This window comes from Scyliorhinus torazame, chromosome 3, assembly GCF_047496885.1.
Source record: "Scyliorhinus torazame isolate Kashiwa2021f chromosome 3, sScyTor2.1, whole genome shotgun sequence".
Taxonomy (NCBI): Eukaryota; Metazoa; Chordata; class Chondrichthyes; order Carcharhiniformes; family Scyliorhinidae; genus Scyliorhinus; species Scyliorhinus torazame.
Genome location: NC_092709.1, coordinates 26,373,935 through 26,393,255, shown reverse-complemented (window position 1 = coordinate 26,393,255; position 19,321 = coordinate 26,373,935). Strand labels below are relative to the sequence as shown.

The following is a 19,321-nucleotide window of genomic DNA, read 5'->3' as shown; positions in this document are numbered from 1 at the left end:
TCTCTGCTGCTTTCGCCTTCACGACCCGAAGCTCCTGCTCCTGGGTCTTTTGTTCCTCTTTCAGCCCTTCAATCGCCTGTAATATCGGGGCCAACAACTCTTTCTTCATTTCCTTTTTTATCTCCTCTACGCAGCGTTTCAAAAACTCTTGTTGTTCAGGGCCCCATATGAAACTGCCACCTTCCGACGCCATCTTGGTTTCTGCTTGCCTTCCTTGCCGTTGTTCCAAAGGATCCGCTGCAATCCGGCCACTTTCCTCTCCTTTTTCCATCCGTGTCCAGGGGGAACACCCTTCTGGTTTACCGCACGGTGTTTTCAGCCGTTAAAATTGCCGTTGGGGCTCCTATCAAGAGCCCAAAAGTCCGTTTCACAGGGAGCTGCCGAAACGTGCGACTCAGCTGGTCATCGCCGCACCCGGAAACCAGCCATATCCAAATATCAATGGACTCCTCCAGACCCCTTTCTTGCCCACCACCCAGGACCTCCCAAGATGGCCACCTCCAACCCCCTCCACCCAGCTAACCCATAAAAAAAACATTTCACGTTAGCAGCCCCCCCTGCCCCCGCACCCCCCCCCCCAACTCCTGAATCCCACACAGCCAAGCAGGGTACATCATGCCAAGTTGTACCTTACCCCTGAAAAGAACAGCCTTGGCCCTGTTGAATCCAGCCTTTCCCCTGGCCAAGTCTGACCCTGGGTCTTGGTAGATACGGACTGTGTGGCCTTCCCAGGTACATTCACAAGTCTCCTCTGCCCACTTCAGGATCTTTTCCTTATCCACGTACCAATGGAGGCGTACGATGATTGCCCGTGGCAGCTCCCCAACTCTTGGCTTCTTCCTTAACAACTGAGGAGCCTGATCCACTTCAGGAGAGCAGTCAAAGACCCCCTCCCCCACCAACTTCTCAAACATCTTGGTCACATACTCCATGGACCTTGCTCCCTCAATGCCTTCAGGCAGCCCCACGATGCACAGATTCTGCCTCCTGGAGTGATTCTCGAGGTCGTTAACCTTCTCCTTCAGCTTTTTCTGCCCCTCGGACATCATCAGCATTTCTGCCACTAGTGAGGTGATCCAATCCTCATGGTCAGCCAGCGTCGCCTCCACTTTCTGTATCGACGCATTCTGCACCTCCAGCGCTCCACTCTCTCCAGGGCAGCCTGAATCGGCTCTGCCACTCTTGCCATGTCTTCCGAGGCCACCCAACCTCTGTTTCTTCAACTTGGTCAAGAGAAATTTGACCAACTGCTCCGTCAACGCTGTTCAGGCAACGATGCCACAGGTCCCTCTGCCATCTTTTCCCCTACAGCGCCTCCTGGTCCAAAGAGTGCACCTTATTCGACGTACTCCTCGTCTGGTAACTCTTCGACATTACCCATTGAAAGAGAATACCTAGTGCTTCAATCCTAGCATGTTTTCCACCTGCAATACTCCCATAAAATGGCCAGAAAGGACCAAAGAATCAGACCTCAGGAAGGAGCCATCTTATATGCGACCACTCACTCCATGGCCGCCACTGGAAGTCTGTTAAATGAATTATAACATTGTTCCAAATAATTGATTTCTCCACGTTTTTCCTTTTTGTTTTGTCAAATCTGAGTTGGAAATTACACTCTGAAAATCTTACACTTGCTCAAATTTACATCTCTAAATATGGCCCAGATTCCAGTTGAGCAATTTGTCACTGGGAGGCTGGACACAAAGTTGGAAGCCGCTGTCGATGTGAATATTTGCACCTGGTTCATGTTAATGTCATTGGCCATATGCATGAGTATTGATTATGGGACCAGCAGCAGAGTCTCGTAACTATCTCAAAAGGCTGGATGTCTGAGATGGTGTGACAACTAATTTTGACTGATCCCGGAACTCCAGCATTTCCTTAATAGCACATATGACCATTTCCTGAACAATTCTGGTTTGATGCACCAATTAGGGCAGAGTAAATGAGGGGAAAGATACATATTGTTGAGGACAGTGTCATCCCTCTGGGCCCAAGTAGCAGCTGTTTCAGATGCCAAATCCAAGGGCTTAAAGTAAAGGACCACAGTCAAAAAGTGAGAACAGATGATTCACGAGTGACAGTACAGGACATGTAGGGTAAGTGGGAAGGAGCAACTTGACCTATGTGAATTAACAAGTTTTAAGTAGGCCAGCTCTGATACTTCACAAAATACATCTTGGATTAATATCTGCTGCAGTTTTCTTGCTGCACTAGTTGTTTATAACTATTATAGATGGTTTTCTTACTTTGGCCTACCTCTCTCCCAAGCATGGGAACACTTTTTAAATAATAATAATCTTTATTGTCACATTACATTAACACTGCAATGAAGTTACTGTGAAAAGTCCCTAGTCGCCACAATCCGGCGCCTGTTCAGGTACACTGAGGGAGTATTCAGAATGTCCAATTCACCCTAGCACGTCTTTCGGGACTTGTGGGAGGAAACCGGAGCACCCGGAGGAAACCCACGCAGACACAGGGAGAACGTGCAGACTCCGCACAGACAATGACCCAAGCCGGGAATCGAACCTGGGACCCTGGTGCTGTGAAGCAACAGTGCTACCCACTGTGCTACCTCCCTCTTAAGGCTACTGAGTGCATATGTTTATGACATTTCATTGTAGCATGTACTGTACCTCTCTCTTGTTTTACCTACACTCAGCTCCTGCTTGTCGTTGGTATCAGGTAAACTGGATGGACCTTGGTCTTTTTCTCAGCTTGCAATCCTTCAGCCAGAGGGTGGTGAATCTGTGGAACTCTTTACCAGAGAAGGCTGTGGAGGTCAAATCACTGAGTGTCTTTAAGACAGAGATAGATAGGTTCTTGATTAATAAGGGGACCAGGGGTTATGGGGAGAAGGCAGGAGAATGGGGATGAAAAAATATCAGCCATGATTGAATGGCGGAACAGACTCGATGGGCCGAGTGGCCTAATTCAGCTCCAATGTCTTATGGTCAGCTGCACAGTTGTGACTTATCATAGCCATGGAAGGACTTAGTCCTAATTCAGCTCCATGTTTAATGTGAGTGGCAGACAGGAGGCGAACACCACCTGCAGCTGATACATCTGGGATGTAGATCCCAAATTCAGATCTAGATCGTTCTAGATGCAGCTGTAAATCCAGGTGTAAATCTAGCTCCGGGGTCAGATCTTGATCCAGATCTAGTTCTAGGCTCACATCTAGTCAGATGGAAATCTAGATCCAGAGCTGTCTCTAGGGTTAGATGCAGGCTTAGCTGCAGCTCCAGATCTAGAGTCTTAACTTTACCCAGATTTATATCTAGATTCAGATCTAGCTCTGGGCTCAGATCTAGACCCACTCTAGTTCTAAATTCTGGTCTGGATTATGAGCTAGATTCAGCTCTAAGGTAAGATCTAGATTCAGATGCTAATCTAGATGCTGGACTTTGTTGTTGTTCTAGATCCAGCTTCTGATCTTGATTTAGCTCGAGGTTCCGATCCGAATGTACTCTAGAGTCAGTTCTAGGTCTAACTCTTGCTTCATATCGAGCTCTACACCAGCTCTAGATCCAGATTCTGGTCCAGATTGAGAGCTACCTCTGGGTCCATATTGATTTGGATCTGGCTTAATCTAGGTTCAGATCCGAATGGGTTCTAGAGTCGGTTCAGATCTAGCTCGACACCAGCTCTGGATCCAGATTCTGGTCCAGATTGAGAGCTTCCTCTGAGTCCATATCGATTCAGATCTGGCTTAATCTAGGTTCAGATCCGAATGGGTTCTAGAGTCGGTTCGGATCTAGGTCTACACCAGCTCTGGATCCAGATTGAGAGCTACATCTAGGTCCATATCGATTCGGATCTGGCTTAATCTAGGTTCAGATCCGAATGTGTTCTAGAGTCAGTTCGGATCTAGCTCTACAGCAGCTCTGGATCCAGATTGAGAGCTACCTCTGGGTCCATATCGATTCGGATCTGGTTTACTCTAGGTTCCGCTCACGAATTGATTGGGCTGGAGGGGTCGGCTGAGCTGCAGGGTCCGGGCTGGCAGCCGGCTTTGATCCGGGATTGATCCCGGTTCTCTGTCACTCGGCGGCGGGAAGTGACGTTCGGGCGGGCCGGGGATGGCGGCAGCGGCTGAGCGGGAGGTTGAGAGCGGGGCCCAGGGAGAGGCGGCTCCGGGAGCAGCCGAGCTGGAACCTCAGCTGCAGGGCCCGACCTGGGAAGAGCTGAACGTGGAGGGCGGGCGGCGGGCCTCCGGGGACTCGGAAAGCGGAGCAGGAGGTCGGAGGGGCGACGGATACTCCTTCTACAGGTGAGGGCCTGGGGCAGATGAACTGGGTCAGGGGGACTGGGCCTGGGGGTGGGGGGCTGCGTCGGGGGACTGGGACTGGGGGTGGGGGGCTGCGTCGGGGGACTGGGCCTGGGGGTGGGGGGCTGCGCCTGGGGGTGGGGGGCTGCGTCGGGGGGTGGGGGGCTGCGCCTGGGGGTGGGGGGCTGCGTCGGGGGCCTGGGCCTGGGGGTGGGGGGCTGCGCCTGGGGGTGGGGGGCTGCGTCGGGGGGGGCTGGATCGGGGGGACTGGGGTGGGGGGCTGGATTGGGGGGACTGGGGGTGGGGGGCTGGATCGGGGGGACTGGGGTGGGGGGCTGGGTCGGGGGGGACTGGGGTGGGGGGCTGGGTCGGGGGGGACTGGGGGTGGGGGGCTGGGTCGGGTGGACTGGGCCTGGGGGTGGGGGCTGGGCCTGGGGCACTGGGGGTGGGGGGGACTGGGGGTGGGGGGCTGGGTCGGGGGGACTGGGACTGGGGGTGGGGGGGGGGCTGGGTCGGGGGGACTGGGACTGGGGATGGGGGCTGGGCCTGGGGCACTGGGGGTGGGGGGGGGCTGGGTCAGGGGGACTGGGACTGGGGGTGGGGGGGGGGCTGGGTCGGGGGGACTGGGACTGGGGGTGGGGGGCTGGGTCGGGGGGACTGGGCCTGGGGGTGGTGGGCTGGGTCGGGGGGACTGGGCCTGGGGGTGGTGGGCTGGGTCGGGGGGACTGGGCCTGGGGGTGGGTGGCTGGGACTGGGGGGCTTCGTCCGGGGAACTGGGCCTGGGGGTGGGTGCCTGGGCCTGGTGGCTGGGCTTGGGGGACTGGGCATGGGGTTGGGGGGACTGGGCATGGGGGGGTTGGGCTTGGGGTTGGGGGACTGGGCTTGGGGGTCGGGTTGTGGTGGGCTGGGGTGGGGGACTGGGGGTGGAGTGCTGGGGTGGAAGGACTGGGCCTGGGGGTGGGGGGCCTGGGGGTGGGGCGGGGGGATTGGGCCTGGGGTTGGGGAACTGGGCCTGGGGTGGGGGGCCTGGGGGTGGGGGACTGGGGCAGGGGGGCTGGGGTGGAAGGACTGGGGGTGGGGGGACAGGGGATGGGGCGGGGGGTGGGGGGCGAGGGGACTGGGGGTGGGGTGCTGGGGTGGAAGGACTGGGCCTGGGGGTGGGGGGACTGGGCCTGGGGGTGGAGCGGGGGGATTGGGCCTGGGGTTGGGGGACTGGGCCTGGGGTTGGGGGACTGGGGGACCTGTAGCACATTGCTTAGCACTGTTGCTTCACACAGCCAGGGTCCCAGGTTCGATTCCCGGCTTGGGTCACTGTCTGCGGAGTCTGCATGTTCTCCTTGTGTCTGCATGGGTTTTCTCCGGGTGCTCCGGTTTCCTCCCACAGTCCAAAGATGTGCAGGTTAGGTGAATTGGACATTCTAAATTCTCCCTCAGTGTCCCCGAACAGGCGCCGGAATGTGGCGACTGGGGGCTTTTCGCAGTAACTTCACTGCAGAATTCATGTAAGCCTACTTGTGAGAATGATAAAGATTATTATTACCTTGGACTGGGGGACCTGAGCCAGGAGCTGAGCCAGGCACTGGGAGGCTGGGCATGGGCGAATGGGCCTAGAACTCTTGCGGGCTTAGAATGGGGGACTAGGTCTGGGAATGGGGCTGAGGGACGCCCAGACAATTGCTCTGGAACGGGCGTCTATGGCCTGCAGCTTCTCTGTACCTACCAGGGGTCCTAACTCCCTGGTCTGAGCCCAGCCCCTGTTTAAGTTGTGGTTTATAGTGAATGGAGCTCATCATTCCCAAAGACTGCTGGAATTGGATAGATGTGGGATTTGCAATGTGCAATGCAGTTCATTCATGTTTGTTGTACAACTTGGAAACTGTTTGGCACTGATGTCCCAAATTGAAATAATTGCAAAGAGCAGGCAGAAAATTCCACTGAAGTCACACATTACAATGTGGGTTGGACTTCGCTAATACTGTTCCTCAACCCCAGTGATGGCAGAAGCAATAGTTTGTGCTCTTGAGTCTGACCGTTGGCTGATAAGACCAGGATTATTTTAGTAATTTGGAGTACTGGTGTTTTAAGGGAAAAGGGGGTTCCCAGGTCCATCTCTATGGAAATGTAAATTCTCATCATGGGGTACCATAGCCCGTGGAGAAGCCTGAAACCCAAGCTACCTTGTTGCAAATACAGTACAGACTGCCATGTCAGAGTGGATGACCTGGGCCACATCAGGCGATGCTTAACACAGAGTTGACCAGCACAGTGCAAATCATCGTCTTACGAGATGGAAGGCTGATAATATCTTGAAATTGTAGTGCTCAAAGTTTTGACTAATACTGTAGATAACCCACCTTGTCGACTAGCCAGGTTAGCTACAGAGAAGCTGTATTTCTAGGTCATGGTTTTAATGATTTCCAAACTGATGAACTCAGAATATCATCATTATTCACTAGCAGTGGCTACTCCAGGACTGTACAGTTTATAATGAGGAGTAGTTCAGGTCTAAGCTTGTACCTGTTGTAACCATCATCTGTAGTTCTGTGTTTTCGCTGATTTAAATTCTGGGTAAAGGCAATTTTTTTCAGATGTTTAATCTTCGGAGCTGGTATTTTGAGGATTGCATTATTCTTCATTGCGCAGTTGATGTGTAGTATCATCCAAGCAATGGTTTGTAAACTCCCTAGTTCATAGTACGCTCTCCAAGGATTATATAGAATGCTGTTGATTTCAAATAAAGTAGGAAATGGTAAGCAAATTATTTTAAAATATAGAGTGTGTCCCCCTCCAACCCTTCTCTCCCACTCCCAAATAACTCTGTGTGGTGAATGTGGGGCTGCCACTGACCGATTAAAGACTGGGAGCACCGGAGACAATCCTTCCTTGGAGCAAAATAACTGACCTTGGTTTGTGAGGCTGCAGTTATATTCAGCATCCTAGGCTATGGAAGGGAAAAATGATCCACTGCTGGTGGCTATCCAGTGACTCCTGTGAGCAAATGTCTACATGGACGCCAGATAAGGGTTGATCCAAGAGGTTCAATACCCAGGCTCTCCTTGCATGATACTTTAAGAAACCCTGATCAAATTATCATCCTTTTTCTAGAGACCGGAAGGAATGGGCTGATATTAAGCCAGTTCCCCAGGATGATGGCCCCAATCCAGTTGTTCAGATCGCTTATTCTGAGAATTGTAAGTATTGAATTGGAGTTAAATTAATTTTGTGGCTGAATTAATTCTGAACCTGATGGCATCAAAACATCTTGGTCTCTGATATTGTCCTTTTATAAATGATTGTTTTGAATTGCTAATGAAAAATTGATTGCTACCATTTCTGAACTTGGCACTTTTCCAAGTCTGTCTGTCACTGATACCATTGCCTGTGATGTTGTCACCTCCAGGGTCAACTCTCTCAATGCATGTCTGGCCAGCCTCCCATTCTGCACTGCCTGTAAACACCAGCTTATACAAAATTCTGCTGCCCGTACCCACACTTGAAGCAAGTTCTGTTCACCCATCATTCCTTTTTAAAAATACCCAATTCATTTTTTCCAATTAAGGGGCAATTTAGCGTGGCCAAGCCACCTACCCTGCAAATCTTTCGGTTGTGGGGGCGAAACCCACGCAAACACGGGGAGAATGTGCAAACTCCACACGGACAGTGACACAGAGCCAGTATCGAACATGGGACCTCGGCGCCGTGAGGCAACAGTGCTAACCACTGCGCCAAGGTGCTGCCGTAACAGCCTCCCCGAACAGGCGCCGGAATGTGGCGACTAGGGGCTTTTCACAGTAACTTCGTTGAAGCCTACTTGTGACAATAAGCGATTTTCATTTCATTTCACCCATCATTCCTGCCCTTGCTGGCCAATATTGGTTCCTGGTCCCTAATTGCATCAAATGTGCAATTCTTATCCTTGCATTTAAACTCCCCTCTTCCTGGTGCTGTTAAATTATCCCCCCCCCCCCCGCCCTGCACCCTCAAAAAAACTCTGTATCTCTGATTCTTGCCTCATGAGCACCCACTGACTATTGGTTGCCACAAATTTAGTTGCATTGGATTTACATTCTGCAATCTCTCTGCTCTCCACCTTCCTCTCTCCCATTAAGCCCTTTCTCAAAAGCTCTCCTCTTTGACCAAGCTTTGGTCACTCATACTGATAGCCACTTTTGGGTTTGCCTTTCATTTGTTTTGTGAACCACTCAAGCCCCCTGGGATATTTTTTTGAGGTTAAAGGCGCTGTTAAAAAAGGAGGTAGGCAAAAAGCGGGTAATTCTAGGCCAGTGAGCTTAACTTCGGTAGTAGGGAAGATGCTGGAATCTATCATCAAGGAAGAAATAGCGAGGCATCTGGATGGAAATTGTCCCATTGGGCAGACGCAGCATGGGTTCATAAAGGGCAGGTCGTGCCTAACTAATTTAGTGGAATTTTTTGAGGACATTAACAGTGCGGTAGATAACGGGGAGCCAATGGATGTGGTATATCTGGATTTCCAGAAAGCCTTTGACAAGGTACCACACAAAAGGTTGTTGCATAAGATAAAGATGCATGGCATTAAGGGGAAAGTAGTAGCATGGATAGAGGATTGGTTAATTAATAGAAAGCAAAGAGTGGGGATTAATGGGTGTTTCTCTGGTTGGCAATCAGTAGCTAGTGGTGTCCCTCAGGGATCAGTGTTGGGCCCACAACTGTTCACAATTTACATAGATGATTTGGAGTTGGGGACCAAGGGCAATGTGTCCAAGTTTGCAGACGACACTGAGATAAGTGGTAAAGCAAAAAGTGCAGAGGATACTGGAAGTCTGCAGAGGGATTTGGATAGGCTAAGTGAATGGGCTAGTGTCTGGCAGATGGAATACAATGTTGACAAATGTGAGGTTATCCATTTTGGTAGGAATAACAGCAAAAGGGATTATTATTTAAATGATAAAATATTAAAACATGCTGCTGTGCAGAGAGACCTGGGTGTGCTAGTGCATGAGTCGCAGAAATTTGGTTTACAGGTGCAACAGGTGATTAAAAAGGCAAATGGAATTTTGTCCTTCATTGCTAGAGGGATGGAGTTTAAGACTAGATAGGTTCTGCTGCAATTGTATAAGGTGTTAGTGAGGCCACACCTGGAGTATTGTGTTCAGTTTTGGTCTCCTTGAGAAAGGACGTACTGGCACTGGAGGGTGTGCAGAGGAGATTCACTAGGTTAATCCCAGAGCTGAAGGAGTTGGATTATGAGGAGAGGTTGAGTAGACTGGGACTGTACTCGTTGGAATTTAGAAGGATGAGGGGGGACCTTCTAGAAATATATAAGATTATGAAGGGAATAGATAGGATAGATGCGGGCAGGTTGTTTCCACTGGTGGGTGAAAGCAGAACTAGGGGGCATAGCCTCAAAATAAGGGGAAGTAGATTTAGGACTGAGTTTAGGAGGAACTTCTTCACCCAAAGGGTTGTGAATCTATGGAATTCCTTGCCCAGTGAAGCAGTAGAGGCTCCTTCATTAAATGTTTTTAAGATAAAGATAGATAGTTTTTTGAAGAATAAAGGGATTAAGGGTTATGGTGTTCGGGCTGGAAAGTGGAGCTGAGTCCACAAAAGATCAGCCATGATCTCATTGAATGGTGGAGCAGGCTCGAGTGGCCAGATGGCCTACTCCTGCTCCTAGTTCTTATGTTATAAATGTACGCTGTTGCTACAACACTGCAATTTACAGTGCTTTTTATAGTTTTTCATTGGAGTCCTCAATCGCAAGTCTGCAAAACTTTGAATTAACTTTTCCATATTCAAACCAGTTTTCTTACCAGAATAAACCATCATTATTGAGAGGAAACGTATCCATTGGTCTCTCGCTCTACTCCCAGTGCTTACTTGAAAAATGCCTCTTCGAAGGGCAGCACAATTCTTGGCACTGCTGCCTCACGCCTCCAGGGACCCGGATTCGATCCTGGCCCCAGGTCGCTGTCCGTGTGGAATTTGGACATTCTCACTGCCTGCGTGGGTCTCACCCTAACAACCCAGAGAAGCGCAGGGTAGGTGGATTGGCCACGCTAAATTGCCCCTTAATTGGGGGAAAAAAATGAATTGGGTACTTTAAATTTATTTTTTAAAAAGAAAAATGCCTCTTCGAAATTCGTATTTTTAAATTCTAGACTGTTCAGTTGTTGGCAATTTGGTTGTAAACTGGCTTTGAACTCTAACTTTCTAAACTTTTTTTCCCCCCATTCTAGTTAAAGATGTATATGATTACTTCAGGGCTGTCCTAAAGCTTGATGAACGCAGTGAGCGAACACTGAATCTGACAACAGACGCAATAGAACTGAACGCTGCAAATTACACAGTATGGTAAGGCAGTTAGAACCGGCAATCAGTTTCCTTTGTGAAAAGTAACAGAAAAAAAATTGCAGTAATCCTTTACGCCCAAGCCGGTGCATTTTTGATTTTAATATCATTATTTATCTGATGAAGAATGTTTGGTGCATGGTAGGTTTCTTTCTAAAGTAGCATTGAGATGTAAAATAAATTGTGATTAAAGACACCTGTGTAATTCAGGCTTGTTCTTTTAATCTGCTTGTATTATTGCTGATTTGTAAAGATAAAGAGGATTCTCTTGAGTGTAGTGAGTGTGGAAATTAAATTCTAAGGCCAAAGAGGGTCTTAATCTTGAGCGAATTGGGAATTTATCAGTTAATAGTGCAGTGATGGGGGAGGCAGGTGGGGCAGTGGTTAGCACTGCTGCCTCACGGCACCAAGGACCCAGGTTTGATCCTGGCCCCGGGTCATTGTCCGTGTGAAATTTGCACATTCTCCCGTGTCTGCGTGGGTCTCATCCCCATAACCCAAAGATGTGCAGTGTAGGTGGATTGGCCACGCCAAATTGCCCCTCAATTGGAATTTTTAAAAAAAATTAAAATAATGCAGTGATGCCTGTTGAAAAATATTTTCTGTTACATTTCTCCCCTGATTCACCTTATTTGTTTGAAAAAAAAATATGGCTGAGTTACCCCTCTGGGTTCTTGAGCATATTCCATTGTAATTGATCGATTGTGTTCTAACTCCTCACTTTGAACCGTATGAATTCTCAGCCTGATCATCAGTTTTGTATAGCATCACCAGTCTTCACTGCTATCACAGTCCAACTGCTCCTAAAATTCTCGTTCATCTCTTTGTCATTTCTAAAAGGTCATATGTATTGGTCCTTCAATGCTAGCAAATACCCCCTTCTTGAACCACAACAGTACTCGTGGTGAAGGGGCTCCCACAAATTAGTTATGTAGGAATTGGGCGGCACGGTGGCACATTGGTTAGCACTGCTTCCTCACAGGACCAGGGGCTTGGGTTCAATTCCGGCCTTGGGTGAGTGCCTGTGTGAAGTTTGCACTTTCTCCCCGGGTCTGCGTGGATTTCGTCCGGGTGCTCCGGTTTCCACCCACAGCCCAAAGATGTGCAGGTTAGGTGGATTGGCCATGAAATATTACCCCTTAGTGTCGAGGGATGTGCAGGTTAGGTGCGGTGGACGGGGAAATGGGCCTTGGTAGGATGCTCTAGCAGAGTAAGTGCAGACCTGATGGACGGAAGGGCCTCGTTCTGCACTGTAGGAATTCTATGAATTCTGGGATATAGGCTTAATGATGATGAAGGAACGTTGATATATGTTCAAGTGAGGATGGTGTGTAATTTGGAGTTGATGGCATTGTTGCCCTAATCCCCCTTGGTGGTTGAAGTAGCAGAAGAGGGAGAATCTTTCAAGGTAAACATTATGTTGAGGGCAAGTATATTTACCTGTTATAGCTGCATTGTATATGTTTTCACCCCTACTGTTTCAACTCGTGTTACTTTGAGGCTGTTAAAGTACATGGAGTAAATAAATTCTTCTTCATCTCTGTTTTAGGTTTACTTTTTACAAATTTAGATGGGCTTTTGTAGAAGCCAGGTATTTCTGATACAACTAGTATAGGTAAAAGATTGCTGTTTAAGCCCCAGTTTTAAATACCCATTTTAAAATGAGGATTTCAGCACTCATAACCTCAGGTTATCTCTGGACATGCAGAGACACAAAACAATGTGAAACAGCATAATTCCATCATAGATTAAAACAGCAAGTTGCAAAACAATTTGACACTATGCTTGTGCTACTGTCAAGGACAAGGGCTGAATTCCATGGCAACGAGGTGGCAGGAGTCCAGTGCAGTTTGTAGAGCATTGAATCAAATATATATTTGATTCCAGCTTTCTCGATATGAAGTCTCTATTGTTACATTAGCCAAGCTAGCTTAAAACCAGTTTATTGCTGGTAAAGATTAGCAGAATATCACATGCCATAACATGCAGACATGAAACAATTAAAAGCTAATGTTGCACATTGAAGATGGATGGCTTGCCATCAAATCAAATGTGTTTGAGTCTAACCCAAATCAATTAGGATTATATTCGGGTGTGATTAGATGACTTAAGACAGATATGGAAGTGTATAACTGAAAGGTTTCCCCCCCCCGCCATGTTAGTATGTCAGTCTGTCCTTAATTCTGAGTCTGTTGGTCTGTTAGTCTGTCTGTCTGTCAGTCTGTCTTTGTAGTGATGTAGTGTTTTAGTGTGTTTCTGTAGTGATGTAGTGTGTTTTTGGAGTGTGTTTTTGAGGTCTTGACGTTTAGTTTTAGTTTAGCTCTCTCTCTTTTTTTTCATGTTTCATTTCCAGACTTTGACTTTCGAGCTGTCTGCCTAAGCAAGAAAATAATGTCTTTAATTCTCTGAAAGCTTCAAATTGTCTACGAATTGCCTTTTAAATGACTTTCAAATTGTAATCAATAGTAGAAACATAAAACAATTCTTATTGGCACCTGAGAAGTTTTAACTGCAAATTTCTGCTGAGTCCCAGTATTCACAAAGTGCTACTGGTAACCGAATAGTAGGAATAATATAAATTCCTTCAACTTTACACAGTCGAATAATAGTAGGAATCTAACAACTTGGCGTAATCCAAAAATATTATAGATTCTTTCAACTTGTCGTAGTTCGGCAGGACTTTGATCCTTCAACTAAGATTCCTTCAGCTTTCCTTGGCCTTCTCACTTGGCTTTGACTTGAAAGGAATATTCTGGGTTGAAGTAGATGTGTCTTTGCTGCATGATGACCAGACAGTTCTGTACAGTGCTGAGGGATCGATGTATGTTAGAGGTGTCGAGTTTGGGCTGTATACTATATCGAGTTGCCCAGATGGGTGGTAAAAGTCTTACGTCACTGTTGAAAGAAAGCCAGGGAGTTCTCCAGGCTGTGCTGAGCCAACGCTCTCTCATCTCTCCCTTGACGATTAACAGGTCATTGGTGTTGGCAGGATCTTGCTGTGCACAAATATGCTGCCTACCCAATGACAAGTGACTGCATTTCAAAAATAATTTGAATGAAGCTTCTAGACGTGTCCCTCAGCGGTGTTGTACGAAAACTGGGACTCTCGTCCCCAAATGGATCTGTATGCTGAGGCATTTGGATCAGTCACGAGTGAGGTGGACTGTTTTTTTTTTAGTTTAGGGTATCCAGGGATCTGGAACAAAGGCGGCTAAGTGAAGTTTAGATCCAGTTGCACCACGATCTAATGGAATAGTGAAACACACTCGAAGAGCTGGATGACCTCCTCCTGCTCCTGCACGAATGCAAATTTCTTTCCATCAGAACTTGCTGTGCTAATTTGCAATCACTGTTATCCAGCACACCACCAACCGGAATTTCTGATGGTGTAACTGGATCTAAACTTCACTTAGCCGCCTTTGCTCAAGATCTCTGGATACTGTTCTTTGAGTGTCTGCATATTAGTTCATGCTACAAGTATTGTGCTGTATTCTATTGGTAAATGGAACTCTCCGTTAACCGCCTTTTTTGATTAACCGGCGCCACTCATTCCCCACGCACGCCCAGATAATAAAGATTTGACGCTGCTTTTATTCCATTCAGGCATTTCCGCAGAGTGGTGTTGCAGTCATTGAGCAAGGACCTCCACGAGGAATTAATTTACATCTCAGATATCATTGAGGACCAACCCAAGAACTATCAAGTTTGGTAGGTAAAAACAAGGCTGCTTGCCATGTTAGTCGGCAAAAAACAGGTGATGAGAGAATAAATAAAAAACATGAGGCATTGTAACTCCTGTTGTTCCCCCTAGGTATCACAGACAGAAGATTGTAGAATGGTTAAAAGATGCTTCGCAGGAACTGGGATTTATTTCTGGGATCCTCAAACAAGATGCAAAAAACTACCATGCCTGGCAGCACAGACAATGGGTGATTAAGGTACTCCACTTGTATCTTATTCTTTTTCCATTCTTTTATCTTATTCTTTTTCCATTCTTTTGAGGTTCACAAGAACAAAGGACTTGTCATATGAGGAGCGATTGAGAACTCTGGGTCTGTACTTGATGGGGTTTATTTTTTTTTTTAAATTTAGAGTACCCAATTAATTTTTTCCAATTAAGGGGCAATTTAAAGTGGCCAATCCACCTACCCTGCACATCTTTTGGGTTGTGGGGGCAAAACCCACACAAGCATGGGGAGAATGTGCAGACTCCACATGGACAGTGACCCAGAGCCGGGATTGAATCTGGGACCTTGGCGCCGTGAGGCAGCAGTGCTATCCACTGCGCCACCGTGCTGCCCCTACTCGATGGAGTTTAGAAGCATGAGGGGAGATCTCATTGAAACTTATAGAATACTGAGGCCTAGATAGAGTGAAAATGGAGAGGGTATTTCCACTTGTAGGAGAAACTAGAACCAGAGGGCACAGCCTCAGACTGAAGGGCCGATCCTTTAAAACAGAGATGAGAAGGAATTTCATCAGCCAGAGGATGGTGAATCTGTGGAACTCATTGCTGCATAAGATTGTGGAGACCAAGTCACTGAGTTTTTTTTATTCGTTCATGGAGCGCGGAGCCGCTGGCTGAGTCAGCATTTATTGCCCATCCCTAATTGCCCTTGAGGGGGCAGTTAAGAGTCAACCACATTGCTGAGAGTCTGGAGTCACATATAGGCCAGACCAAGTAAGGATGGCAGATTTCCTTCCTTAAAGGACATTAGTGAACCAGATGGGCTTTTATGACAATTGGCAATGGTTTCATGGTCATCGTTAGACTTCATTCCAGATTTTTGTGAATTCAAATTTCACCGTCTGCATTGGTGGGATTCGAACCTGGGTTTCTGGTTTACTGGCCCAGTGATAATACTACTATGCCACTGCCTCCCCAGTGTCATTAAAACAAAAATAGATAGGTTCTTGATTAATAAGTGGATTAAGGGTTAGAATGATTGAATGGTGGAACAGACATGATGGGCTGAATGGCCTAATTCTGCTCCTATGTCTTATGAAGCTTAACCCAGTACAGAGCTTTTTCTTCTAACCAGTTAAGGTTCGCAGGGCAGAAATAAAGTTGGATGGGGGAGGTGATGGGATATGTTGAGGTCAGGTGATACCAAGCTTGGGTTTTAAAAGTGTCAGTTGTAAGGAAGGGAAAGCTGAGGGATTAATTATGTAGGATACACAGCACAGAAACAGGCCACTGGGATATACAGCACAGAAACAGGCCATTCATTTCAAACAGTCTATGCAGGTGTTTATCCTCCACTAGATCTGCCTGCCATCTTTTCTCATCCAAATCTGCAGAAGTAACCATTTGTTCCTTTCTCCATCATAAGCTCATTTAGCTTCTCCTTAAATTATCCATACTATTCACCTCAACCACTGACTTGTCCAAAACTTTCTCAGCTCTTTGGATAGAGAAGTATTTTTCTGAATTCCTTATTGGATTTCTTGATGACTATCTGATATTGATGGTCTCTGGTTCGGCTCTTCTGCACAAGAGGAAACATTCTCTCTGTATCCATTGTCTCAATATCTCTCATAATTTTAAAGGTCTCTGTAAGGCCGCCTCCTCGGCTTTCTTTTTCAAGAGAAGAGATCCAACCTGTCTGTACTTTCTTGACTTGTATACCCACGCATTTCTGGTCTCATCCTTGTAAATCTTCTCTGCTTCCTCACCGTGCCTCTGTTTTTCATAATGTGGCAATCAGAATTGCACATAGTACTCTAATGTACCATCTAACCAAGATTTGACCTGAGTTTAGCATAACTGTCCTATTTTTCAATTCTATCCCTCTATAAATAAAACCTAGTGCTCATTTTGTTTTTAAAGGCCTTCCTAACCTGTGGTTCAGCTGTTAGTGATTGGTGTATTTCTATTTTTTTTTAATTTAGAGTACCCAATTTTTTTTTTTCCCAATTAAGAGACAGTTTAGTGTGGCCAATCTACCGAACCTGCACATCTTTGGGTTGCGGGGGTGAAACCCACGCAAGCATGGGGAGAATGTGCAAACTCCACATGGACAGTGACCCAGAGCCGGGATTCGAACCCGGGTCCTCAGCGCCGCAGTCTCAGTGCGAACTACTGCGCCACATGCCGCTCTTTGGAGTAATTCTATTTTAAGATTCCTTTGTTTCTCCACCCCACCTAGACTTTCAGGTTCCAAATAATCAGTGGCCTCCCTATTCTTCCTACCAAAATATACGGTCCCACGTTTATCCGTGATGCACTGTATTTGCTAATCATTTGCCCGTTCTGTAAGTTTATTAATGTCCTCCCTGTAATTTGTTGCAATCCTCCTCGGTATTGACCATCTCCCTGCACCACCCTCCTAATTTTATTGTCATCTGCAAATCTAGTGTTGGGTATTTGATTCCAAAGTCCAAATTATTAAACATGAATTGTGAACAGCAGTGGTCCCAGCACTGATCCTGGTGGAACACCTCTTTCCATCTTCTGTCACTCTGAATAACTACTCTTTATTCTCACTCTCTCCTTTCTGTGTTGAAGCCAGCTAGCAATCCATTATGTCATTTGTCCCCTGGCTCTACATACTCTGACCTTCGTTTTACATGGGGCACCTTATCAAAGGCCTTTTGAAAATCCAGATAAATTATATCTACCGCATTGCTATTCTTGTCTACTCTCTTTGTTCCCTCATCAAATAATTTAACAAACTGAGTCAAGCAAAATTTTCCTTTTTGAAACCCATACTGACTATTCAACATTATATTTCTCATAATGTTCTTTTATTCTCTGCTTTAGTAAGGATTCCATTGTTTTCCCCCATCGCTGATGTTCAGATGGCTGGTGTATAATGTTCTGATCCCTTCTTTCATTTGAGTTCCATTTATGAGACTTGAATGCCTGGAAAGAGTGATTAAAGTAGAAAATGACAGTGATCTCAGGGAGGTTGATCAATAAGGATTGAGATGTCCCTTCATTTGCAGGGCTGTGACTCTTTGGAATTATTTACCCTAGGGAGCTGTGCATCGTCACCTGTTGAGCATACTCTAGACTGCGATCGATAAATTCTTTTTTTTAAAATAATTTTTATTCAAGGTTTTCATAAAATATTAATATCAAAATGAGAAAGAAAAAAGAACCCAACAGGGTTAAGTACAAAACACAATCTAAAAAAGCAACCCCCCCTGTACATAAATAATCAATTAACATTAACACCCCGACTTAACACAACAGGTGTATACACCCTCTCAAACCCTCCAGTGTAAATAACATAAACAAAAATAAAGTAACCCCCCCCCCCGAGCTGCTGCTGCCATTGACCAATGACTATCGTTCTGCCAGAAAGTCTAAGAACGGTTTCCACCGCCTAAAGAACCCTTGTACAGACCCTCTCAAGGCGAATTTCACCCTCTCCAATTTAATGAATCTGCCATATCGCTGATCCAGGATTCCACGCTTGGGGGCCTCGCATCTTTCCACTGAAGGAGAATCCTTCGCCGGGCTACCAGGGACGCAAAGGCCAGAATTCCGGCCTCTTTCGCCTCCTGCACTCCCGGCTCCTCTGCCACCCCAAATATTGCGAACCCCCAGCCCGGTCTGACCCTGGATCCTACCACCCTCGACACCGTCCTCGCTACGCCCTTCCAAAATTCCTCCAGCGCTGGGCATGCCCAGAACATGTGGGTGTGATTTGCTGGGCTCCCTGAGCACCTAATACAACTGTCCTTGCCCCCAAAGAACTGGCTCATCCTTGTCCTGGTCATGTGTGCCCTGTGCAGCACCTTAAACTGTACGAGGCCGAGCCTTGCCCACGTCCCCTCTTCGATCTCCTCTCCCAACTCCTCCTCCCACTTACCTTTCAACTCCACCACCGAGGCCTCCTCCTCCTCCTCCTCCTGCATCACCTGGTAAGTTTCCGAGATCTTCCCCACTCCCACCCACCCCCCCGAGAGCACCCTGTCCTGTACTGAGTGTGGCAGTAGCCGTGGGAATTCCACCACCTGCCGTCTGGCAAACGCCCTTACCTGTAAGTACCTGAAGGTGTTCCCCGGGGGGAGCCCGTACTTCTCCTCCAGCTCACCCAAGCTCGCGAACTTCCCGTCCACAAACAGGTCCCCCAACTTTCGTATCCCTGCCCTGTGCCACCCCAAAAACCCTCTACCTGTTCTTCCTGGGGCGAACCGGTGGCTCCCCCGTAATGGGGTCCACGGCGAGGCCCCAACTTCCCCCTATGCCGCCTCCACTGCCCCCAAATTTTGAGGGCTGCCACCACCACCGGGTTCGTGGTATACCTCCTTGGAGGGAGCGGCAGCGGCGCCGTTGCCAGCGCCCCCAGATTCGTACCCACACAGGACGCTATCTCCAGTCTCTTCCATGCAGCCCCCTCCCCCTCCATCACCCACTTGCGCACCATCGTCGCATTGGCGGCCCAGTAGTACCCACAAAGGTTGGGTAGCGCCAGCCCCCCCCATATCTCTACTCTGCTCCAGGAACACCCTTCTCACCCTCGGAGTCCCTCGCGCCCACACAAACCCCATTATACTCCTGTTAACCCGCCTGAAAAAAGCGTTCGGGATAAACATGGGGAGGCACTGGAATAGGAACAAAAACCTTGGGAGCACCGTCATTTTGATTGACTGCACCCTACCCGCCAAGGACAGCGGCAACGCATCCCACCTCTTGAACTCCTCCTCCATTTGCTCCACCAGCCTTGTAAAATTAAGCCTATGCAGGGCCCCCCAGCTGCTGGC

At 47.7% G+C, this 19,321-nt stretch overlaps 1 protein-coding gene across 1 annotated transcript in view; it reads left to right on the top strand.

Annotated features, from left to right (window-relative positions):
• The first annotated feature begins 3,934 nt into the window (after window positions 1-3,934).
• The window catches only part of LOC140408357 (protein farnesyltransferase/geranylgeranyltransferase type-1 subunit alpha-like), a 25,430-nt gene continuing 10,043 nt past the window's right edge, over window positions 3,935-19,321 (top strand). Inside the window, exons 1-5 of the mRNA XM_072495447.1 lie at window positions 3,935-4,276; window positions 7,379-7,464; window positions 10,495-10,609; window positions 14,210-14,314; window positions 14,418-14,544. Coding sequence (XP_072351548.1) covers window positions 4,086-4,276; window positions 7,379-7,464; window positions 10,495-10,609; window positions 14,210-14,314; window positions 14,418-14,544 — 624 coding nt within the window. The 5' untranslated portion in view covers window positions 3,935-4,085. The remainder of the gene's footprint in view (window positions 4,277-7,378; window positions 7,465-10,494; window positions 10,610-14,209; window positions 14,315-14,417; window positions 14,545-19,321) is intronic.